Source organism: Podarcis liolepis, assembly GCF_965112155.1.
Source record: "Podarcis liolepis genome assembly, chromosome: 15".
Lineage (NCBI taxonomy): Eukaryota > Metazoa > Chordata > Lepidosauria > Squamata > Lacertidae > Podarcis > Podarcis liolepis.
Window position 1 is genome coordinate 5,700,920 of NC_139566.1, and position 25,147 is coordinate 5,726,066.

Consider the following 25,147-nt stretch of genomic DNA (forward strand, 5'->3'; position numbering starts at 1 on the left):
CCCACAGCGCCACCCGCGTTCTTATATAGTCATACCTTGGGTTAAATGTGCTTCAGGTTGAGCGTTTTCAGGTTAAGCTCTGTGGCGACCCGGAAGTAACAGAATGCCTTACTTCTGGGTTTTGCCGCTCGTGCATGCACAGATGCTCAAAATGACGTCACATGCATGCGCAGATGCGGCGAATCGTGAGCCACAGATGCGCAGATGCGGGTTGTGTTTGCTTCAGGATGCAAACGGGGCTCCAGAACGGATCCCATTCGCATCCAGAGGTGCCACTGTACAAGGGGAAAGGGACAGCGAGGGAAGATGAAAAACTCAAGCTCAGGCCTCGGTTCTTAGAAAGTAGTTCCTTCACAGAAAGGTGGCTGTCAAGAGAGAGGAGAATCTGGCATTGCTAGACTGCCACAGCAGAGGGACAGATGGAGCTCAGCTTCCCATCTCTCATAGAATGGTAGAACTGTAGAGGTGGGAGTTGGGACACCAAGGGCCATCTAGTCCAACCCCCTGCAATGCCGGAACCACAGCTAACCCTAAGCCACTAAAGCATATATTTCTTAAAGGTGAGATTCAAGCTTGTATCAGTTTGCTGGAGGCTCAGCTTTGCCTCCCTCATCTCTCTCTTTCTGCAGGTCAGTGGAAACTCTGATGCTTGCTGGCCACCCCCAATGTGTGATCGTCGAGGTGACGGCAGACCTCCCCAGCCCCCCGGAGATCCAGCAGTCCTACTCCAAGCTTTGGAACCTGAGCCTCTGCCTTGCCGGTGAGAAGAGGAAATCGCAGTGGGGCCGCCCTCTCGACAGGGGTCGCTCTTGAGTTAGGGGGAGGGCTGGAGCTCTGGAAGAGCACACAGCTTTGAACACAGGAAGATGCCTGCAGCTAAATCAGGCCAATGGCCCACCTTGCCCAGCAGCCTGTGCCCACAGCGACCAGCCAGGTGCCCCAGAAGGAAACCCATAAGCAGGACCCCCAAGTACAAGAGCAACTCCCCCCTTCTTCAGAAGCATTGCTGCTGTTTCCAAGCATAATTCAAAGTGTTGGTGCTGACCTTTAAAGCCCTAAACGGCCTCGGTCCAGTATACCTGAAGGAGCGTCTCCACCCCCATCGTTCTGCCCGGACACTGAGGTCCAGCGCCAAGGGCCTTCTGGCAGTTCCCTCACTGTGAGAAGCCAAGTTACAGGGAACCAGGCAGAGGGTCTTCTCGGTAGTGGCGCCCTTCCTGTGGAACGCCCTCCCACCAGATGTCAAAGAGAAAAACAACTACCAAACTTTTAGAAGACATCTAAAGGCAGCCCTTTAGGGAAGCTTTTAATGTTTGACAGACTATTGTATTTTAGTGTTTTGTTGGAAGCTGCCCAGAGTGACTGGGGAAACCCATGCAGATGGGCGGGGTATAAATAATAAATTATTATTATTATTATTATTATTATTATTATTATTATTATTATTATTTGGTCATGGAGGCAGAGCAAGCCACTGTGGCTGGTTAGTCCAATCCTCTTTTAACGCCACCCAAGTTTCAAAGCCAGCACTGGCTCCTGTGGCAGTGAGTTCCGTAGTTTATCCACGTGGTGCATGAAGAGGTACTTTCTTTTAAACAACAACAACAACAACAACAACAACAATTTATTTATATCCCGCCCATCTGGCTGGGTTTCCCCAGCCACTCTGGGCGGCTTCCAACAGAATATTAAAATACAACAACCTATTAAACATTAAAAGCTTCGCTAAAGAGGGCTGCCTTCAGATTTCTTCTAAAAGTCTGGTAGTTGTTCTTCTCTTTGACATCTGGTGGGAGGGCGTTCCACGGGGCGGGTGCCACTACTGAGAAGGCCCTCTGCCTGGTTCCCTGTAACTTATCTTCCAAGAAAGACTGGAAGGACCCAGGAGAGGCGGATTTAGGGGAACACAACCGGTGCGCATGAGGCTTCGGGGGCGCTGCAGGGGATGCCGCAACTATTAGCGTGGAGCGTGAGAGGTGGTGGTGAGGCGCCAATTGTTTTTTGCACTGCACAGGGTACTGCAGAAATTTGACCCGGGGGATCTGATGCCTGAAGACATTTCCAAGCAGGGCTAGAAAGGACTCCTAGTCTGGAAGCCCAAAGATCCTCTGCCAGTCAGCTGTAGACAAGACTGAGCTAGATGCAGCACTCAGCAGAAGGGTTACGTTCTCCGAGCTGCACAGGTGGCAGAAAACCTGTCCAAGACATTGATCTGAGCTTCAAACCTGGGTCAAACCACACAGAGCGTACCAATTGAGCCAAGGAGAGGGGATCATAAGGAGTCTCTCCCCCCCTTGCCGACCACCAGTTTTAGATAGTACAGTGGTAAAAAAAGGGTAAAGGGACCCCTGACCATTAGGTCCAGTCATGACTGGCTCTGGGGTTGCGGCGCTCATCTCGCTTTACTGGCCGAGGGAGCCGGCGTACAGCTTCCGGGTAATGTGACCAGCAGGACTAAGCCGCTTCTGGCGAACCAGAGCAGCACACGGAAATGCCATTTACCTTCCCGCTGGAGTGGTACCTATTTATCTACTTGCACTGGCATGCTTTCAAACTGCTAGGTTGGCAGGAGCAGGGACCGAGCAATGGGGGCTCACCCCGTCGCGGGGATTCGAACCGCCAACCTTCTGATCGGCAAGTCCTAGGCTCTGTGGATTAACCCACAGTGCCACCTGCCCCACAGCGCCACCCGAGTACAGTGGTACCTCGGGTTAAATACTTAGTTCGTTCTGGAGGTCTGTTCTTAACCTGAAACTGTTCTTAACCTGAAGCACCACTTTAGCTAATGGGGCCTCTTGCTGCCGCTGCACCACCGGAGCACGAATTCTGTTCTCATCCTGAAGCAAAGTCCTTAACCTGAAGCACTATTTCTGGGTTAGCAGAGTCTGTAACCTGAAGCCTATGTAACCTGAAGTGTATGTAACCCGAGGTACCACTGTACCTGGAGAGGCGTTGAGATGAACACCTCTGTACAAACCAGCCCTAATTCTCTCCCAGAGAGATTCTACTGGGCTACGCGTTAATCCCTCTGTGGACATTCCTGATGCGTCTCCAGAATGCTTCATGACTCACAGGGTGGAGAGGAATCTTCCTGCCCTCCAGAGGCCACAAATGAGGAATCGGAATAAAAATAACACAAGATCTTTATTTTTTATTTTTGCACAGCTGCCTCGAAACTGGCGGCTGACTGTTCCAGACCTCCGCTGGGGATCCTATTTTTGGAGGAACGGCGCAGCTGGTTTCCTAGGGATTTCGAAGCCTGGTGCTCTATTCTTAGCCCTTCGGATTAGGTTGCCCAAAAGACAAAATAATAATTAAAAAGGCGGAATTCGCTCACACCAGAGGCAGGGGTGGCCATCGACCTGGGTAGTTTTAAAGAGGATAAGGCAAATTCAGCGGCTGCTAGCTGTGATGGCTACATCCTGCCCCCATTGTTGGAGGCAGTACAGTCGTACCTTGGTTGACAAACGCCTTAGCAGTCAAACGTTTTGGCTCCCGACCGCCGCAAACCTGGAAGTGAGTGTTCCAGTTTGCGAACTTTCTTTGGGAAGCTGAACATCTGGCAGGGCTTCAAAGAGAACAACAACTACCAGACTTCTAGAAGACAGCCCTGTTTAGGGAAGCTTTTAATGTTTGATGCATAACTGTATTTTAATATTTTGTTGGAAACCGTCCAGAGTGGCTGGGGAAGCCCAGCCAGATGGGCAGGATATAAATAATAAATTATTATTATTATTATTATTATTATTATTATTATTATTATTATTATTATTCCACAGCTTCCAATTGGCTGCAGGAAGCTGCGCCTTGGAAGTTGAACAGACTTCTGGAATGGATTCTGTTTGGCTTCCTAGGTACGACTGTAAATGCCTCTGAATTTTACTGGCAGTCACTGGTGGGGGGTTCGCTGTAGCTCTCAGATCCTTCCTGTTGAAGAGGAGAATAGCTCTTGCGTTCAGTGTCTGCTTGAATGTTTCCCTTTAGGGCACTTGGTTGGCCACTGTGAGAACACGGTGCTGGGCTTGACATGTCCCCTTTGGCCTCATCCGGCAGCCAAGCTCTTCTGGTGATTCTAAGGCACACTGATAAAAGTCTGTGCTCTGTTTTTGCACAACGCGGAGCCCTTTCCTGTGTGCTCTCGATACCCCTTCTAGATTCCTTCGTCTCGTCCTCCGATGAGAAGTGGCTCTCGAGCCTCGAAGGGACACGGTGGCTGGATCACGTGAGGTGAGCTGCGTTTCTCTCCCCCCCCCCCAGCCGGTCCCTCTGGCTACAGCGAGGACAGGCTCCCGTCTCTGTCTCCCCTTCTCTCTGTCTGAAGAGGCTCGGACGAATTTGTAGTGGTGGAAGGCGACTGAAGGCTGCTCGCCGTGATGGCCACGCTCCTCAGGTTGGAGTCAGAAATGCTTTTCTGAATGCTGGCTGCTGGGCACCGCAGGACAGAGAATCGCTGTTGCATTTAGGTCCTGATTGTGGGCTCCTCATGGAGGCATCTGGTGGGCCCCTGGGGGAACAGGATGGTGAGGCGTTCCCAAAATAAAGGAAGGATTGAACTCTGATTAATAAGAATACACACAGAGGCTTGAACCAGGAAGACTCTGGGAAGGGTGCGTATAATAATCTCTCTCTCCACCCTCCGGCCCAGGTCGTTTTATTCACAAAAGAACTTTTCACAGAGTGTTCGTAAGAACCAATCAGATTTCTTCTGAGCATTTCAACAAACCCCGCGTGGGGACAAAGTTAAACTACCAAAACTAATTAAGCACACATATTTCTGGGGTAAATAAAACAGAACTGCAAAGGAGTGCATTTGGCAACCCCTGAGGTCATAAGCAAGCAATACACATGATAAGAAGGATGGCCAGGAAGACAGCGATCATTATCACCTTCAGGTGAGATCTGTTTCCTGGCCCTAAGATTAAAACATATCAGAAAAGCTACATCAAAGAAACTGCCCACTGTCTTTGGTGACCCAGGATGCCTGCCTGGCGAAGCAACTGGGCTGTGTACGTGACTTGTCAAGAAAGAGAAATGGAACAGGGATACAGAGGTGTGGATTGATAAAAAAATCATATCAAAATAGTTTAAACCCATTCAACGCAATGCTTTCATTGCTGACACAGATGGCTTACTCTATATTTGTTATGATTCCTCATAGCAATCCCACCTGATCACTACAGATGGTGAACAAGATGGCCTCCCTTTGGCCTGATCCTGCAGGCCCTTATTGTGTCCTTTATTGCTTCCTCCTCCTTTCTAGGGTGTGCTTGAAGAAGGCCAGCGAAGTGGCTGTGCTGCTGGCTGAGAGAAGCCGCTCTGTCCTCCTCCAAGGTAAAGAGAGGGTTTCTTTGCTCTGTGTTTCTTCTGCAGAGGGGACCCACTGCAGGATGTACAGTGTCCCCAATGGGACATTCTTCCAATGACAGTGAGATGGACCAACCCTGGTCTGCCTACCCCCAGCCTCGGTGACTCCTGGTCACCTTGGAGTCTCCATCATCCTGAAGCTCTCCTTTCTCACCCTCCATTCATCCCCCCCTCCCAGAATCGGATGACAGGGACTTGAATTGCTTGCTGGCCTCCTTGGTGCAAGTCATTTCAGACCCACACGCCAGAACCATCTCCGGCTTCCAGAGCCTGGTCCAGAAAGAGTGGGTGGCGACCGGGCACCCGTTCCTGCAGCGCCTGAACCTCCTCCAGAAAAACGACCGGGATGAGGTGAGTTGGACCCCTTAAAAGGGGGTGACCCCTGCATTTAACGGTGATTCTGGCACTGCAATGGGGGTGGTGGAATTGCTGACCCTGGGGCTCCCTTCCAACCCTACAATTTATCACTGAGGGACATCAGATGCTGTTTCCTACTGAGTCAGAGCACTGGGTCCATCTAGTCCAGTATTGTCTACACTGAGGGCCATCGAATCTCCAGGATTTCAGACCAGGGAGTCTCTCTCCAGTCCTATCCTGAGATGCCATTGGGGACTGAACCTCAACAAACCTAAAAGCAGCTTACCAAAAACATTGTTGTTGTTGTTTAGTCATTTAGTCGTGTCCGACTTTTCGTGACCCAATGGACCAGAGCATGCCAGGCACTCCTGTCTTCCTCTGCCTCCTGCAGTTTGGTCAAACTCATGTTAGTGGCTTCAAGAACACTGTCCAACCATCTTGTCCTCTGTTGTCCCCTTCTTCTTGTGCCCTCCATCTTTCCCAACATCAGGGTCTTTTCCAGGGAGTCTTCTCTTCTCATGAGTTGGCCAAAGTCTTAGAGCCTCAGCTTCAGGATCTGTCCTTCCAGTGAGCACTCAGGGCTGATTTCCTTCAGAATGGATAGGTTTGATCTTCTTGCAGTCCATGGGACTCTCAAGAGTCTCCTCCAGCACCAAAAACATAAAACAATAATAGTATCAGTAAGATATGTTGTTGGCATCTGTTTGTCCAGTGAGACAATGGAGTGCATCTCCAGGGATGAAGTCTAACTGCTGTGTTAGCAGCACCAGTGACCTCCCTGGGGTATAAACATGGGCAATGTGCCTGGCGATGCCCAGACTAGACCCCTCTCTCAGGCTCGCTGATGTGGTCCCAAGGTAATCAGAGCAAGATGTTTGGCACCAGCTGGGCTGCAGGCCATGCCAGAAGGAGGTGTACGAGGTGCCATCCAACCATCCTAGGGACTGGATTTGTGTAGGGTTTACTCCTTAGCATTTTCTTCTCCTGAAGATATCCCAAAAGGCAGCAGAGGTTTAGGATCAGAGTTTTGCTTCTCCTGGATGAAATAAGAAAATTCCTTCCAGTAGCACCTTAAAGACCAACTAAGTTAGTTCTTGGTATGAGCTTTCGTGTGCATGCACACTTCTTCAGATACCACTTCTTCTTCTCCTGGATGGGCTACCTTCCTAGGTGGAAGACCCCCATCTGCCCCTCACTTCAGTCCACAGAATGTGCAGAAACCGCCATCTTGACCGTTGGACCCACTACTGGCCTCGTCCACTCAAGCTCTTTGCACACAAGGGAAGTCCCTTAACTCACCCAAGGGTTTGAGTCCCATCCGCTACCCTCACCTAGTCTAGCAACAATGATCTGAAACTTTCATAGTTAGAATAACAAAAGCCTAAAAACAGATCAACACTTTCTAAGCAGATGGGTAAAAAGGTAAAGGGACCCCTGACCATTAGGTCCAGTTCCGGACGACTCTGGGGTTGCGGCGCTCATCTCGCTTTATTGGCCGAGGGAGCTGGCGTACAGCTTCCGGGTCATGTGGCCAGCATGACTAAGCCGCTTCTGGCGAACCAGAGCAGTGCACGGAAACACCGTTTTCCTTCCCGCTGGAGCGGTACCTATTTATCTACTTGCACTTTGACGTGCTTTCGAATTGCTAGGTTGGCAGAAGCAGGGACCGGCCAACGGGAGCTCACCCTGTTGCAGGGATTCGAACCACCAACCTTCAGATTGGCAAGTCCTAGGCTCTGTGGTTTAACCCACAGTGCCACCCGCATCCCCAAACAGCTGGGTAGGCTTGTCTAAACAAGAGCATTTTTAGCAGGAGCCAAAAAGAGTGCAGCAAAGGTGCCCTTGCCTGGTGTCCATAGGCAGGGAGTTCCAAAGTGTAGGTGCTGTGACACTCTCTCTCTCTCTCTCTCTCTCTCTCTCTCTCTCTCTCTCTCTCTCCTTCCTTCCTTCCTTCACCACCCATCTGGCTGGGTTTCCCAGAGTTAAAAACACGATAAAACATCAAGCATAAAAAACTTCCCCGAACCTTCAGATGTCTTCGAAAAGTCAGATAGTTGGCTTATTTCCTTTACATATGGCGGGAGGGCGTTCCACAGGGCGGGTGCTACCACCAAGGAGGCCCTCTGCCTGGTTTCCTGTAACCTCACTTCTCACAGTGAGGGAGCCATCGGAAGGCCCTCGGAGCTGGACCTCAGCGTCTGGGCTGGATGATGGGGGTGGAGACGCTCCTTCAGGGATACTGAATTTGAAAGATCAAATTCTTACAAAGTGCAGAACGGGTATCACGTGGCCCCTGTAAGGGCGTCTCACCAATCAAAGTGGTCGAGTGATGCTTTAGTGCTGTGCTGCAGACTTTGCCTTAAAATCAAAGTAAGGTTCTGGTCCTCATTGTTCCCATGGAAAGAAGAACACAGAAAGCCTCAGATGCGTAGAGGAGAAGAGAGAATAAATGTGCTCAGGGAAAAGAAATGGGAGAATCTCTTTCCCCCTTTCACCCCTTTTTGCAGTCACCAGTCTTCCTGCTGTTCCTGGACTGCACCTGGCAGCTCTTGCAGCAGTTTCCCGGGTCCTTCCAGTTCACGGAGGCCTACCTGGTGGCTCTACACGAAAGCAGCTATGTCCCATTCTCCAGCACCTTCCTCTTCAACTGCCAGTGGGAGAGAGGGCGGAGAAACCAGGTGAGTTGAGCTTGGGGGACGGACACCCAGCCTGGTCTGGCACTTGTGAACCTATATATTTGAGCTGATTTATTGTATTTCTGTGCCATTGCATGGAAACAGAATGGGATTTTTGGAAAGTAAAGCACTCCTCTCTCACCTCTTGACAGCAGCCTAGGGGCTGTATTGCCAAACCCTGGAAAACCTTTGATCTTAATAATTCGGATTGCTGGTCCTCAAGGCTGTGATGGCTCAGGACTTCAATATTTGATTACAGTGGTACCTTGGGTTAAGCACTTAATTCATTCCGGAGGTCCGTTCTTAACCTGAAACTGTTCTTAACCTGAAGCACCACTTTAGCTAATGGGGCCTCCTGCTGCTGCCACGCCGCCGGAGCACGATTTCTGTTCTCATCCTGAAGCAAAGTTCTTAACCCGAGGTACTATTTCTGGGTTAGCGGAGTCTGTAACCTGAAGCGTATGTAACCCAAGGTACCACTGTATTCACCTTCTTCATCTTCGTTATGTCTGCACTTCTTTTCTTTTGCTTACGAATCGATAACAATAAAAAGGGAAAACGAGGAAAAGCACTGCTTGGCTTTGAAAAGGGACAAGGGTTGGGCCAAATTTGCTGGGTCTCTTGAGCTCTGTTCCGATGCTGGGTGGGAAGGAGAGGCAAGACGACTCGAGCTGATCGACCAGGGATAACCAAAATGGTACTCTCAGGATGTTGCCATTTCCCATCACCATCATCCCCAAGTGTTGACACTGTGCCAGTCGCTGGAGCCCAACAGAATCTGGAGGGCGTCAGGTTGGGAAAGGCTGTTTTAGCCATTCTCTCCTCTGTGGCCTGCCTCTCCACTCTAGGAATCAACTCCTTCTCTTTAAAGATGGCAGTCCTGTGGCCCTCCGGCTGTTTTGGACTACAACTCCCACCATCCCCGGGTCATGGGCTGTGATGACCTGTTGGAAGGTGGTGTCCTGCAACCTCTGGAAGGTGCTAGGTTGGGGAAGGCTGCTGAATCCATTCTCTTCTCTGTGGCCTGCCTCTCCTCTCTAGGAATCAGCTCCTCCTCTTGAAGGATGGGGGAAATCCTCACAATAGCCCTGTAGATCATGGGTAGGCAAACTAAGGCCCAGGGGCTGGATACAGCCCAATTGCCTTTTAAATCCGGCCCACGGACGGTCCAGGAATCAGTGTGTCTTTACATGAGTAGAATAATAATAAATAATAAAAATAATTTATTATTTATACCCCGCCCATCTGGCTGGGTTTCCCCAGCCACTCTGTGCGGCTTCCAACAAAACACTAAACTACAATAACCTATTAAACATTAAAAGCTTCCCTAAACAGGGCTGCCTTCAGATGTCTCCTAAAAGTCTGGTAGTTGTTTTTCTTTTTTGACCTCTGGTGGGAGGGCGTTCCACAGGGCGGGTGCCACCACCGAGAAGGCCCTCTGCCTGGTTCCCTGTAACATGGCTTTTTGCAGCAAGGGAACCGCCAGAAGGCCCTCGGGGCTGGACCTCAGTTTCCGGGCAGAACGATGGCGGTAGAGAATGTGTCCTTTTATTTAAAATGCATCTCTGGGTTACTTGTGGGGCATAGGAATTCATTCATTATTTTTTTCCAAAATATAGTCCGGCCCCCACAAGGTCTGAGGGACGGTGGACCGGCCCCCTGCTGAAAAAGTTTGCTGAACCCTGCTGTTGAGAATAGGCCACTATTGTTGCAACGTTTCTTTGGGCAATAAAATCCATACAAGTGGAAAAGAAGAAATGCAATTTTTGGGAAGGATCGGTTTATCCACCGCCACCCCTCTCTCTCCCCACAGAACCGTTTTCTCACCCAGCTCTACACTCCCATCAACGGCTGGCGAGAACCCCTCTGCCTGGAGATTCTGGAGAAAGACGGCTACCCGGTCAAGGAAGCCACGGGGGCCTCCCTGCCCACCATCTGGGACTGGTCCTTGAGATACAGCCCCCGGCACATGGTGCGCTTCCGGAACCCCTGCTACAGGCGCAGCGGGAACGGCGGCATCAACGGCGGGGCTCTGAACGGAAACTTCCTCCCCCAAAACATTGGCAAGGTTTGTGTTTGTTTGGGAAGGCATGGAGGTCGTTTCCACAACTTGGGCTGGTGGATTCAGAGCCAGAGGACGGGTAGAAATCTTTGGCATCTCCCAGTCTGGTAGGACACTGGGCTGCAGCAGCACCTTTCCCTGTTTAGATCTAACTGTGTGACCCACAGGAATGCAGGAAGCTGCCTTTACAAGGTTCCAGTCCTCATGGTTCCAAAAAAAGGGTTGACTTAAGAAAGCAGGAAGCTTATACAGTGGTGCCCCGCAAGACGAATGCCTCGCAAGACGGAAAACTCGCTAGATGAAAGAGTTTTCCGTTTTGGAGGTGCTTCGCAAAACGAATTTCCTATGGGCTTGCTTCGCAAGACGACAATGTCTTGCGAGTTCCTGCTGTTTCCCCCCCCCTTTTCTAAGCCACTAAGCCGCTTATCAGCTGATCTGATCAGCAGATAAGCCGCTAATAGCGCTAATCCGCTAATCCTTCAATGGGCTTGCTTCGCAAGACGAAAAAACCGCTAGACGAAGAGAATCACAGAACGGATTCATTTCGTCTTGCGAGGCACCACTGTATCTTCTGTTGATCAAGCCATTGGGGGCCCGTCTAGCTTAGTATTGTCTGCACTGACTGGCAGTGGCTCTCCAGGTTCTCAGATAAGAAGCCTTTTTGCCAGCACCACTCAGTTCCCCCCTGTTTGAATCTGGAACCCTGGTGTTAAAGAGTTTGCTGTTGTGTTGAGATCCCGCTTGTGGGTTTTCAACAGGCATCTGGGTGGCCACTGTGGGAAGAGGATTCTGGAGCTGATGGGCCATTGGCGTGATCCAGCAGGGCTCTTATGAAGGAATCACAGAATTGGAAGGGATCCCGAGGGTCATCTAGTCCAACCCCCTTGCAATGCAGGAATCTCAACACGCGGTCTCCCATCCAATCTGAAACTACACTGCTCTTATAGAACCTCCATGTCTAGAGACAGTCTATCTGGACTTCTAGGTTCTTAGGAGAATTTGGCCACTGTGAGAACAGGATGCTAGCTCAGGATGACAACCTGGGCTAGCTCAGTTGGTAGAGCATGAGCCTCGTAAACTCAGGGTTGTGCCTCCGAGCCCTGTGCTGGGCAAATACATAGATAATTTATTACGGTCAAAGACCAGCTCGCATAACACAATAAAAACAGCGTTCATAAAGATAAAATATACAATCGGAGCAGATTGCAGCAATAGCTCATGAGTTAAAATTGAGATATATAAATACACCCGTACAACTGAGATTTGGGCTGCCATAAAAAATTGACCCTGAGGCACCCCAAAGGGCGACATCAGCATTTCCCTGGTAAGCTATTTTATTCCAGAGGATGATCTGTGCCTACAAATCTGTGCGCAGAATCTGGCTACCATCCAGGTTGTCTGGTGATCTTTGCCTAAGAGGAGAGAATGAAGTTTAGACTTGTCTGAAAGATCGGCGAGCCTCTTCAGCAAAGGATCAATCTGGATGCGAGGAAATAGAGATATGTTGCTGGAGCAGCTATGTATCTCCCGTTTACTATGATTTTATAATTGGGGACCCTTGTACAGTCCTGTTGTCTCTCTATGTCCATGATTCTTTGCCTGACCACAGATCTAGCTTGGCCCAGGCCCATAGCTATGAGGGTTTGGGGAGCAAGGCCCAGTTTCTGAAGAGTGTTTAAGATTGCTGTCTGCCAGCCAGACTGAAACTGGTTGCTTCAGAGTTAGCCACTTATATATTGATGTTAGGCTAATATGAGCTTCGACTTTCATCATCCCTGTTTCTAGTCTGACCCATGCATTTTGAAATGCGTGTACTGGGCAGAAGATTCCTACACGGCAGGGGGCTGGACTAGATGGCCCTTGTGGGTCTCTTCCACCCTTACAGTTCTATGATTCTATGAGAACAACAGATAAAAATTAAAAGATGAAAAACAAAAATATAAAACAGGCACATAGAATGCGCACAGTTGCACATGGCTTAATATAACCGGGTCCAAGAAAATAATATGTGTGTGTGTTCTTGTGGGAGGTGGGTTTTTTGTTCCTGTATTAAATATGCAAAAGAAACAAACAAAAAAGAATATCAGCGCCATCTCGTTATCAAGTCTAGTTCCAGATTTTTCCAGTCTTGAGATGAGAGTTGTCTTGAAGACTGCTCTGCCGCATACATACAGTATGTACTAAGGGAACGCCAAATCATATAAAAAGTGTCTGGAGGTTCTAGCCCTCGTCAAAATCTCAAATTATGTGCAATTTTCTCCCTTAAAGCTATATTCCAGAGTGAGCGGCACACCAAGCGCCCTGTGTAAGATTTGGGACTGTTTTCCAGGGAGTTGCAATTACTGTTTGAGCTGCCAGGATCAGACCCAAGACCTGGTTCCTTCGCTCTTCCGATGTTCTGAGCTTTCCCCCTTCCTTCCTCCAGATGGAAAACGCTCCTCCTGGGAAAAGGACCCTGTACTTGTTCTCCAAGGGCTCCCTCTCTCTGCAGGCCCACTTCTTCCCCTGGAAAAACGGCTCCCTCGCCAAGAAAGGCTCCCGCCGGTCTCAGGGGTCGGAGGCCCCCCGGGAGCAGGACAGGTCGCGGAGGTGCAAAACCCGGAGCTTCCTCCTCCATCACGACGGGCTGCTCCTTCTCCCATCGTATGCAGGTCCCTCCATCCGCTTGTGGAGAAGGTGCTACCTTCGCGGGAGCCCGGAAACCCAGGTACGAAACAGCGGAGGCGTAGCACAAAATAACATTGCTGGAAAGAATCGCGGGCAGGTTGAGAGGTGGTCATTAGAGAACGGAACCTGCGTTCTGCAAAGAACCGCTTCCTCATCTTTCTTGGGTTCAAAAAGTCCCGCCATTAATAGAAGCTGTTCCACAAGCAGAGGGAAGAGATTTATGCCGTATTTTTCTGTGTATAACACGCCCCTGTGTATAAGACGCCCCCTATTTTGGGGGACTCAAAATTAAGAAAATGGGGGGAGATTGCCCAGAGTTGCTGAGCTTTTGGGGGGATTTTTGTCCCCATTCTGCACTATCCATGTATAAGACAACCTTCCATTTTTTACATTATTTTCTCAGAAAAAAACCTTGTCTTATACACAGAAAAGTATGGTATGTTGGTTCCAAAACTTTTACAGTTTGTAATCCCACCACAACTGGCCTCCTAGCAGCAGTTCAAATCTAAAAAAACTAACTCACTAACTAAAATGTCATAAAGAACTCCAACAGTCTTGTGGCTTCTGAGAAGACGGACAGAAACGAAGCAGGAGGATATGTTGAACGACAACCCAATTTGTTAAATGTGTTTTAGGTTTCATTTACCTTATGCACAAAAGGCCTCAAGGTGAAAGTTTAGAAGGCGATTAATAAACCAATAGTGGTGATGATAAAAATTAATGATAATTTCATGGTGTGGGGAGGAGGATGTATACAGAGGGGCTAACGGGTAGGAATCCCAAGAGGTAGAGGTTTTTCAGCTGTGTGGTGCCATCTAGTGCCCAAACTACTTTTGGATTCTTTTATAAAAGGGTTTTTTCCTCATTATTACAGTATGAGCGGACGTGGGTGGCGCTGTGGGTTAAACCACAGAGCCTAGGACTTGCTGATCAGAAGGTCGGCAGTTCGAATCCCTGCGACGGGGTGAGCTTCCGTTGCTCGGTCCCTGCTCCTGCCCACCTAGCAGTTTGAAAGCACGTCAAGTGCAAGTAGATAAATAGGTACTGCTCCAGCGGGAAGGTAAACGGAGTTTCCGTGTGCTGCTCTGGTTCGCCAGAAGCGGCTTAGTCATGCTGGCCACATGACCCGGAAGCTGTACGCCAGCTCCCTCGGCCAGTAAAGTGAGATGAGCGCCGCAACCCCAGAGTTGGCCACAACTGGACCTAATGGTCAGGGGTCCTTTTACCTTTACAGTATGAGCACATATCATGCGGGGAGCGTCGGATTTTGGTTGCAAGGGTTCCATATTTACCGTATTTTTCGCTCTATAAGACGCACCAGACCATAAGACGCACCTTGTTTTTGGAGGAGGAAAACAAGAAAAAAAATATTCTGAATCCCAGAAGCCAGAACAGCAAGAGAGATCGCTACGCAGTGAAAGCAGCAATCCCTCTTGCTGTTCTGGCTTCTGGGATAGCTGCGCAGCCTGCATTCGCTCCATAACACGCACACACATTTCCCCTTACTTTTTAGGAGGGAAAAAGTGAGTCTTATAGAGCAAAAAATACGGTACATGAAAATCTCGTATACCAAAACCCTTGGCGCTGCGAGAGAGAATCCTCAGCACTTCCAGAGCTCATGTCCCGAAGGGTCTTGCCTAGCAAGCAAAGCAGAGAGCTTAAAAGCTCTGTCCTCACCAGGAAACCCCAGGAGACACAGCACACATAAGAGCTTCTTGCTTGGATGCAATTTGCACAATTTCAATCAGCTGATCTTCAGCTGTGCTGAAGTTGCAGACCTTGCTTCTGAGTTAAGGACTCGGCAGCAGCCAGACCCACTGTTTGCAAACAGTGATCCTCATATCTACCCTCAGTTGTGGAAGCAGTGAGGGGGAAACCAGAAGATGAAGTGAGGAGACTTCCTGATGTTGATAGCTGCCTTTAGCAGCTCATGATTAGAAACAGATTCTTCACAGCTAGGTCTCCAGAGGCCAGTGTGCGCCACGTCTATTAGGCAGCCCCTGTATCCTGCCCCTTCCAGCCTGCGCCAGTTCATTAAAAGAGGAAATAAATAACAGGGATTTGGAAACCAGTTCTGAAGCAAAAGTCCTGCGGGTGGAAACAGGAACAAGGGATGCTAGACGCTTAGAAAATTATGCCTGAGAAAGTGGATGCAGAAGAGTATTTCTGCCTCTCTCTTAACGGCAGGACTTGGAAGTTGAATGTTGGAAAATTCAGGAAAGATTAAAAAGAGGACTTCTTCACATAGTGCAAACTATGGAACTCGCTCCCCTAGGAGCCAGGGATGGCTGTCAACATGGATGGCTTTGGAAGAGGACTGGACTAATTCATGGAGGAAAAGGCTATCAGTGGCTACCAGCCATGATCAGAGGCAATATATGCTTCTGAATCCGAGTTGCTGGAAACTGCAGGAAGGGAGTTTACTGATGTTGCATTCAGATCCTGCTTGTGGTCTTCCGAACAGAACACTTGGTTGGCCACCGTGAGAACAGCAGGCTGAACTAGATGGCCCTCCTTTGGCTTGATCCAAGCAGGGCTCTGATATATTCCTATACAAGGGAGCCAGTTTAAAAGGAGGGTATGAAAAGCCTCTCCCCCCCAGCCAGTGGTGGTCCTTGCTGGCGACGTAAGTCTCTTTCCACTTAGCGCAGAGATGGAGAACGTTTCTCCCAGCTCGAGGGGCTGCCTCCTCTTCTTGCCAGTCTTCAAGGTGGAATAGCTCGGTTGGTTAGAGTGTGGTGCTGATGACGCCACGGTTGCAGGTTTGATCCCCGTAAGGAACAGCTGGATGTCCCTGCGTTGCAGGGGGTTGGACCAAATGATCCTTAGGATCATATTCAACCTTATGATTCTGTGATCCCAAAGGTCACGTGTCTGTGGTAGGCAAAAAATGGGCGGGGTTACAGATGTAAACATTGCTGTTTCACAGAATGGTAGAGTGGGGAGGGACCGGGGGCGTCTTACCCATAGAGGCGGGTGGCGCAGGGCGCCAAGTTCTGGAGGGCGCCAGGGAAGAGGCAGAGGCTGGATGTGGCGCCTCCCAACATCAGTTTACTGCCATCGCCCGCCTCCGCCATGTTGCGCCGAAGCAGCGCTGCACACGGAGCTTCTGCCTGCCATGGCCACCACGGCACAAAGTGGCCAGCTGAGCTGGGAACTGCTGCGTCCAGCCTCCGCCTCTTCCCTGCTGCAGAAGCTGCCCTTCAGCCGCTGCCTGCCTCCTCCAGCCCTGCAAAACTGGGCATGTCGCTGGCAGTGCCGCCCTCCCTAAAAAAGGTTGGCAACTCTGGGAAACGGGGGGGGGGGGAGGCGGAGGAATCTTTGCAACACGGCACCAGAGATGCTTAAGACGGCCCTGGGTGGGACTGCCAAGGGTCATCTCATCCAGTCCCCTGTCCAGTAGGGAGGGACCGCCCCACGGAGGACCTTAAGGTCCATAAATAGCAACACCCTAGAGGTCCCGGGCCCTAAGGAAGTCAGATTAGCCTCAACCAGAGCCAGGGCCTTTTCAACACTGGTGGAACTCTCTGTCTCGTGAGACCAGGGCTCTGCAGGATCTGATTTCTTTCCACAGGGCCTGTAAGACAGAGTTGTTCTGCCTGGCCTTTGGCTTGGAATCAATTTGATTCCCTCCCCCTCTTCTTTTTTCCTTTCTCCTTCTGTGATGGAACTCCTATTTGGGGACTTCCCTGGCTTTTTTCTGGCCCACGTAGGACCAGTTTGGATAGTTGGCGTTTGGTGAAGATTTGATGTTTTAATCCCCAAAAAGTTTTTGATTTGAGTTTCTACTGAAATGAGGCTGCATTTTAATGTTGTACTTAATCTTCTTTTTAAGTTGTATTTTAATCAATTGTTTTTACCTGGTGTTAGCCGCCCTGAGCCCGGTCTTGGCTGGGGAGGGCGGGGTATCAATAAAATGTATTATTATTATTTATTTATTTATTCCACAGCTGGGAAGTCTTGTCTGCTGGTGTTACAATGTGGTTTAGGCGTTGCATTTCTAGAAACAGCAGTCTTTCCTTTCTCTTCAGGTCGGCCTCTTCGCTCCCAGCATTGTGGGCCTCGCTGAGGAACTGGACCTGCTCCAAGAGCGGCTGAACTACTGGCAAGCCAGAGGAAGCTAGCGGCACGATGCTCGAGAAGGCTGAAGCATTCTACGCAGAGCCCATGCAGACTGCCTGGAGCTCCCTCCTGCCACCCCATCAAGAACGGAGCAGACCCTCAGCGTATCCAACGCAGACCTGGTGCATCCCGCTTTCCAAGAAGAGACAGCAGTTGCAATATGCACATTTCAGAGATTCGCAGAATCGTTGAGTTGGAAGAGACTCCAAGGGTCATCCAGTCCAACCCCCTGCAATTTTCACAGAGCTCCATTTGGAAATCTTTACCCATTTGGGAGAAAACTGATGCACTCAGGCTACGGGATTGATGTCTGTGGCTGGACAACCGCGCCCCGATTCATCGGAAGTGTCTGTTCTGGAGTTGCCCAGCTCAGCAAACAGATCTTATTGACCCATCTGCGGTTCTGTCCTGAATTTATACTCGCCCCAAATGTTCTGTTTTGATTGCAAAGGGACGTGGGGCTTAATATCGCTGCAATATTGGGTGCCTGCCATCAGGTGTTTGGTTTTTTAATTAAAGAACTTACTAAAGCCGCATACATTTATGTGGCTTCCCCCAAAGAATCTTGGGAAACGTAGTTTGTCAAGTGCGCTAAAGATCATCAACTACGGTTCCCAGGATCCTTTGGGAGAAGCCATGTGCCTTAAATGTGTGATGTGTCATTAATCCAGATTAAATTTTGGGGGTGGTGGGCAGCAGGGAATAACATAGGCTGCTGGCATTCTGATGTTACCGTCATGATGCCCCCACCCAAAAAAGGCCTGAATGCTCAAGGAGCAACCATCCCATAATAAACACCTGCCTGGAAGCGCCTGGTAGCCCAGAGTGGGCTGACCAGCTCTGTGTAGTCTGCTTTACTCTCTCTGCCTCCTAGAACCCACTAAGGGGTATTGACCTATATGTCCCCAAAATTTCCAGTTCTCGTAACACTTAAAATGTGGGGTAGCCAACGCGGTTCCCTCCAGGTGTTGGTGGGCTTCGGCTCTCGCTGTCGTCCCTAACCATTGGTTGCACTGGCTGCTGCAGTTGCGAGGGGGCTTGGAGATCAACAACATCTTGAGAGCACCACAGGAGGCAGTGATGGCACACAGCCCAGATGGCTTTAAAAGAGGATCAGACACATTCATGGAGGAGGAGAGAGTTATCGAGGGCTACTAGCCAGGATATAGGGACGCGGGTGGCGCTGTGGGTTAAACCACAGAGCCTAGGGCTTGCCGATCGGAAGGTCGGCGGTTTGAATCCCAGCGACGGGGTGAGCTGCCGTTGCTCGGTGCCTGCTCCAGCCAACCTAGCAGTTCAAAAGCACGTCAAAGTGCAAGTAGATAAATAGGTACCGCTCCGGCAGGAAGGTAAACGGCGTTTCCGTGCGCTGCTCTGGTTTGCCAGAAGCGGCTTAGTCATGCTGGCCACATGATCCAGAAGCTGTACGCCGGCTTCCTCCGCCAATAAAGCGAGATGAGCGCCGCAACCCCAGAGTCGGTCACGACTGGACCTTTTCCTTTACTAGCCAGGATGGCTACGCTCTGCTTCTGTAGTTGGAGGAAGAAATGCCTCTGAACCCCAGTTGCTGGAGACCACAGGAGGGGGCAATGCTATTGTGCTTAAATCCGGCGTGTGGGTTCCTTGGAGGCATCTGGTTGTGAGAACAGGATTCTGAACTAGATGAGTCCCCTTGGCCTCATCCAGAAGACTCTTCTTGCACAGAATATCTGCTTCGTCCAAGCATATTTGCAAGCGTCAGGCAGCCCACGAGAAATTGGCTAGTGGACCAGCACCTCCTTCAGTCCCTAGATTGCAGTGTTTGGAGTGAGCTTTCCTTTGCAGTCTGTAAAGAACCAAACAAGAACCCTACAGTATTAGAATATTGCTCTTCTTTGTAGGGGAATAGAAGCGAAATGACCTCCCTGTTGTTCCTCCTCTAGCAGAGATGGTGGGGTGACTTTTCCTTTTCAACTGTTGCCGAGTAACCAATATTTTGATGCTTTGGGATCCAGTGTTGAGCGGGCCCCAACCTCATTAGATCTGCACCCACAAGGCTGCAACAAGGGATTGCAAATAAGTTTGAACAAACTTTGGAAAGTGAAATGTTCAGGAGGATTCTCCAAGGATTCTCCCGACAGCAGATTTTTCTTTCCTGCCAAGCTGAGCAGTAAATCTAATGGCCTCAAAGCTCTGGACAGAACTGATGGGAAGCTTTATAATTATTATTATTAAACTGGGAAATCATGCTTTCGCAATCTGTAAACCAGATTTTCTGGCCAGTTCTGGGGTACATACATACCCCAGTTCTTCTTTAGCACTTTCTGTGGTAATTTCCGCAGTCACTTTTTTTTTAAAAAAAAATGTTTGGTGTGGAAGATAAGAGGTGCCAAAACAGATGTTCAGAGAAGCTTTTTTTAAAAAAAATATAGCACTTATTGAGAAATGGCATGTTATGTATGTGAGAGAAATCCCACCCCCTGCCTCTAGCCTGCTTACTGGCCTGAGATATTGCCCTGTGGTTAAATAAAGGGACCACCCTGGTTGCAAACAGGACAATGAATTAAAAAAGAGCTGGTCTGCTCCAACAAATTATTGTCCCCTAGGCAGAAATGGTGGAATTTTCTGCTGTGTGTACTGTTCAGAAATGAAAGAACACGGTGCAGCTGTGTGCATGTGTTGGAGAGTCCTCTAAAGGGCTTTATCCCAAAATCACAGAATTGTAGAGTTGGAAAAGACACCAAGGACCATTCTAGTCCAATTCTCTGCAATGCAGGAATCACAGATAAAGCATCCATGACAGAGGGTCACCCAACCTCTGCTTAAAAACCTCCAAGGAGAGTTTGCCACCTTCCAAGGGAGTCCGTTCCACTGTAAAACAGTTGCTGCTGCTGCCACTCCATACTCAAGAATAGGTTTCCCCGAGGCTTGTTAAAAAACAGGAGCCCCCCCCCCCCGGAAATTCATTAACAGTGTTCGTCAGGCAGCATTCAATGTTGCTTCATATGTCTGGTATCTATAAATCATCAAAGCGGAGTCCTTCGGTACGCCGTTGCCTGGGAACGCCGAAATGCGATGCTGGTACTTAGGAACTTAATACGTCTCTCCATCCATTTCTGTATATTATGTTTGCACTGTCTTGTTGTCGTGTTCCTTCAATGTGTTTATTCCCCTCCCTAATAGGAGAAAATCCATAGAGGGAAAGTATTTCCATTTAAGATATATGGTTTTTGTGTGTTTTTTTCCTTTTGCCCCCAAGCAAAGGGGGTTAAAATGCTGCTGTTACATATTTGCTGTTAAATGTTTCCATTTCCATTTTATAAGCTTTGTTCCAGAAGCCTTGTAGAGCTAATGGGGGAAACAAGCAGTTTTTAAGCTAAAGAACAATTTCAATTAAATAAATAAGTAGTGAATACAATTCTGCAGGTAATTGTAAATGGATTTGCTCCCAGGGACATTTGTAAGTTGGAGGAAAAGCGTCCCCCTCCCCATCCTTTGGCTACAAACTGTCCTACAGCTGTTTTAAGGGGATAATATATGGTCAGGGCTTGTGACACTGCAACCTTCTCTCCTTAAACAGACACAAGATTAAAAGAAAGAAAATAACCTCCTTTATGTATCCCAGATGCTGAGGAAAAAACAACACTGGACTGTTGCATTCACAAGCCCTGTTTGTGGACTTCCCAGAAGCACCTGGTTTTCTGCTGCTGGGGAAAATATACTTGTTTGTTGATTCATTTATTTATTTACGGCATTTGCCACTGGGATTTTCAGCCCAAAAGTCTCCCAAGAGTGGTTTACGCACTATCAATTGAAACAAGAGTCCCCGGTGCCCACAGGCTTATAATCTTTTTAAAACAAAAAACAAAACGTAACTACAACATACAAGGGTAAAAAGAGGGAGGAGGAAAAACAAAAATCAGGCCAACTGGCAAGTAAACAATTCACGGGTGCCTAGTGGAGCTTGTCTTTCTGCAAAGCTGATGGAATGAGCCTTCTGCTCCCGACCGCTATCCCTGAGACAGCCTCATGGCTGCTCTTAAATTCGTCTTCAGCTTCATGTAATTCAGTTCTGTCATTGCTACTACCACCCAGAAAGATAAACTGGAAGCATCATTCTGATACGGCGGATAAAATATGTGTGTGTGTTTCCAGACTGTCACTGTTTGTTGGCGGGAATCAATCACATATTTTCAAATCCAGATTGCACAATTAGGGGATGATGGAGAGCTCTGCAGTAACGAGCCCGCCCAGCGGCGTAGCGTGGGTTGTCAGCACCCGGGGCAAGGCAAGTAATTTGCGCCCCCTAACCCGGGGCAAGGCAAGTAATTTGCGCCCCTAACCCCTAACCTGCCGCCGCTGCCAGCTTCTTGCTGCTGCCTGGGCCGGGTATTCACAGGTCTACAAATCTTTGGCGCTGGCTTGCTCCATTAGTTTAACTTGGGGGGGGGTGAGAGAGAGATTGCAATCGTGCTATGTGCACCGAGAGGGGGGGCACGGTTGTAACGCAGTGGGGGGGGGGAGAGAAGAAGAGAAACTAGCAGGAGAACCTTGATTTCCCTCTGCAGCTCTGTGGGGAAGGAGGGCACAGACTGGGCTCCTTCCTCGCCACAAGATCCCTCGGCTGGCCGGGGCCGCGCTCCCCTCTCCCGGCCGGCAGCGCCTGCAAAGGCTGCGGGTTCCGCTGCTCCTCCGTCTCTCTTTCCACTGGTAGCGAGAGCGGGTGGGAGGGGGCCACCCGGGAGCCGGAAATGGGTGCCAAATAAGGAGAGCGGGGGCCTGGATCCTGGCCTTGTTTGGCGCTTCCCCTCAGCCGGTCGCCCAGCCAAGCCCGCGGCGGCGGCGAGGCGATGCCCGCGCAGGGGGGCGCCCACCCCTCGGCCCCCGCCCGGCACTGCCGCCCCAGCACCTGCCCGCTCCTCCCAAGGGGCCTCCTCTCCCTCCCGCCTCTTCGCAGCAGTCCTCGCGGGGCGGACAGGCTCGACTCTCCCGTCCCTCTTGCGCCCCATCCCGCGCCCGATCCTGGCCAGGCTCCGGCTCCGGACCTCCTTGCTAGCGCCTGCTACTCCCCCTGGTCACCCAGCCCGACCCCTCCTCCCAAAGGAGCTGAGCCCCGAGGCTCTTCGGCGACTCTGGAGGTGGCGAGTGCGCCCCCCCAGATGTTGCGCCCGGTGCGGCTGGCACCCCTGGCACCCCCCACGCTACGCCACTGAGCCCGCCTCCCTAAAAGAGCGAACTTTTGAGGGAATTGAAAGAGATGGGAAATACACTGCAAAATTGTGGGATGACATCTGCTTCGACACATCATCTAACCTCCCTGGAAACACATCGGAATGAATCCTTTATAAATAGCCAATGTCTTCTAATCTCCCTGCAAAGTAGCCAGGATGAATTCTTAGTAAATATGTCATATGGAAGATCCTCACTCCTATTTTTCCATCTGTCGTATGTCCCTAGAATCAGGACACCCCCCCCGCACAGGAAGGTGTGACTCACCTTAGGCCAGGCATGTCCAAAGTCCGTTTCAGGGGCCTAATCCAGCCCGCCGGTCGGTTCAATCCAGCCCCTGTGGCAGTTTATTTCTTGGGATAAAGAAATCCTAAAAAAAAAACCCCTCAACAACTTCAATCCTAAAAAGCTCAATAACTTTGGGGTAAAATCATAAAGAAAGCTCAGCAACTTCCATCGTAAAAAAAGGTCAACAAATTTGGTCGGCCCTCACGGCCCTTCACTTCATCAAATCTGGCCCTCTTTGAAAAAAGTTTGGACATCTCTGCCTCAGGCCCAAATATGTCCCATTTGTGAAAGCCCAACTTACGATGGGCTTTGGGGAACTACTGTTATGCCGATTCTGTACATTTTCTGTGCCCTCTTCATGTTATGCTGCTCACCCAAGCCAAGCGTTTGTGCTATGCGGGGGAAATATATTGATTGTTAGCTGTGTAATCTGGGTGATGTCTCTCTGGTTTTGGGATGAAAGGAGGAGATAGGGAGAAGTGGGCACATCACCATGAGCTCCTTGGAGAAAAAGGTGGGGTAAAAATGCGAAGAAGAAGAAAATGGAAGTGGGAGTGCGTTTTGAGACAAGCCTTCTGCACAAAAGGCAAAACTTACCATGAGGACTAGAATCTTGCTGTTTTTCAATGGGACTGCAACACGGCAAACATTTTAAAGCCCATAGCTGTCAACTTTTCCCTTTTCTTGTGAGGAATCCTATTTGGAATAGGGGAATTTCCCTTAAAAAAAGGGAAATGTTGACAGCTATGCATAGGTCCCTCAAAGTTATCTTGGGAACTGTAGTTTGTAAAGGGTGCTGGGAATTGTAGCTCTGCAAGGGGTAAACTAAACTTGCCAAGATTTGGGGTGGATGGAAATTCGTGCTTTAAATGTATGGGGTGCAAGCAGCCCAATTGGTTGAGCCACTGCATATGTGCATATTGTTGTTGTTTAGCTGTTTAGTTGTGTCCGACTCTTCATGACCCCATGGACCAGAGCCCGCCAGGCCCTCCTGTCTTCCACTGCCTCCCGCAGTTTGGTCAAACTCATGCCGGTAGCTTCAAGAACACTGTCCAACCATCTCGTCCTCTGTCGTCCTCTTCTCCTTGGGCCCTCCATCTTTCCCAACATCAGGGTCTTTTCCAGGGAGTCTTCTCTTCTCATGAGGTGGCCAAGGTATTGGAGCCTCAGCTTCAGGATCTGTCCTTCCAGTGAGCACTCAGGGCTGATTTCCTTCAGAATGGACATGTTTGATCTTCTTGCAGTCCATGGGACTCTCCAGAGTCTCCTCCAGCACCAGAATTCAAAAGCATCAATTCTTCGGCGATCAGCCTTCTTTATGGTGCATCTCTCACTTCCATACATCACTACTGGGGAAAACATAGCTTTAACTATACGGGCCTTTGTTGGCAAGGTGATGTCTCTTCTTTTTAAGATGCTGTCTAGGTTTGTCATCGCCTTTCTCCCAAGAAGCAGGCATCTTTTAATTTTGTGGCTGCTGTCACCATCTGCAGTGATCATGGAGCCCAAGAAAATAAAATCCCTCACTGCCTCCATTTCTTCCCTTTCTATCTACCAGGAGGTGATGGGACCAGTGGCCATGATCTTAGCTTTTTTGATGTTGAGCTTCAAACCATATTTCGCGGTCTCCTCTTTCACCCTCATTAAAAGGTACATGTGCATATACTGTATCCCAAATTCACCCTCCTGCTAAATCTGGGGGAAACAGAGTCCTGTCTTTTTCGAATGCTGGAGAGCAAGTGACCCAATCAGGAGGGAGGGGAGGGACGAGGTGGAGCTACGCCGACGCTGATTTGCCCGCGTTTTCGGCCTTTTTCTCTCTTGCGCGCAAGGAGCGCCGCTTTCTCTCCCTCGCCGTGTGTTCTGTATTGGGAGGGCATGGACACGCCACGCTCGGGATGGTACCGGAAGTGACGTCCCCAACCAACCGCCATTTCGACCTTACCGCTTCCTGTTGCGTACAATTAACGTACGATACTGCGTACTATACTCCAAATACAGTACTGTATATGGAATATAGTAACAGTCGCAAAACGAACAATTTCTGAGGAGAAAACCCTGAGGTGAAAAAACAAATGACATTCACACACACAAATATATATGTATGTGTGTGTGTGTCTGTGTATTATATATATATATATATATATATAATATGTGTTATAATATACATCTTATTACGACACGATATTAGAATTACCTCATAGCGTGTTTATTCCGTTAGAACCTTCTTACGTACCGCAACTTCCGCCCGCCCTCTTTCAAAATGGCGGCGCCGCTTTCACCTTAACACGGCCGGACCGGGCATTTCACCTCCTCCGTTTAAACTTGACGAGGGCCGAACTGCTTTTTCACAACGTCACGTCCGGTTATCCGCCCTCTTTAACTGCCCGCTCCTAAGATGGCC

At 49.5% G+C, this 25,147-nt stretch overlaps 1 protein-coding gene and 1 long non-coding RNA gene across 2 annotated transcripts in view; one reads left to right on the forward strand and one right to left on the reverse strand.

Moving 5' to 3' along the window:
• MTMR11 (myotubularin related protein 11) overlaps window positions 1-20,644 on the forward strand; it is a 35,589-nt gene extending 14,945 nt beyond the window's left edge. Inside the window, exons 10-17 of the mRNA XM_083477058.1 lie at window positions 630-760; window positions 4,155-4,227; window positions 5,261-5,331; window positions 5,543-5,715; window positions 8,229-8,399; window positions 10,210-10,464; window positions 12,884-13,165; window positions 17,157-20,644. Coding sequence (XP_083333184.1) covers window positions 630-760; window positions 4,155-4,227; window positions 5,261-5,331; window positions 5,543-5,715; window positions 8,229-8,399; window positions 10,210-10,464; window positions 12,884-13,165; window positions 17,157-17,249 — 1,249 coding nt within the window. The 3' untranslated portion in view covers window positions 17,250-20,644. The remainder of the gene's footprint in view (window positions 1-629; window positions 761-4,154; window positions 4,228-5,260; window positions 5,332-5,542; window positions 5,716-8,228; window positions 8,400-10,209; window positions 10,465-12,883; window positions 13,166-17,156) is intronic.
• A 1,800-nt stretch (window positions 20,645-22,444) lies between these two features.
• On the reverse strand, window positions 22,445-25,134 carry LOC310694408. Its single transcript, XR_014519670.1, has 3 exons — window positions 24,927-25,134; window positions 22,723-22,808; window positions 22,445-22,597 (listed from the first exon to the last, which is right to left on the reverse strand). It is a non-coding gene; the product is annotated as an uncharacterized lncRNA (long non-coding RNA).
• Window positions 25,135-25,147: the final 13 nt, after the last annotated feature.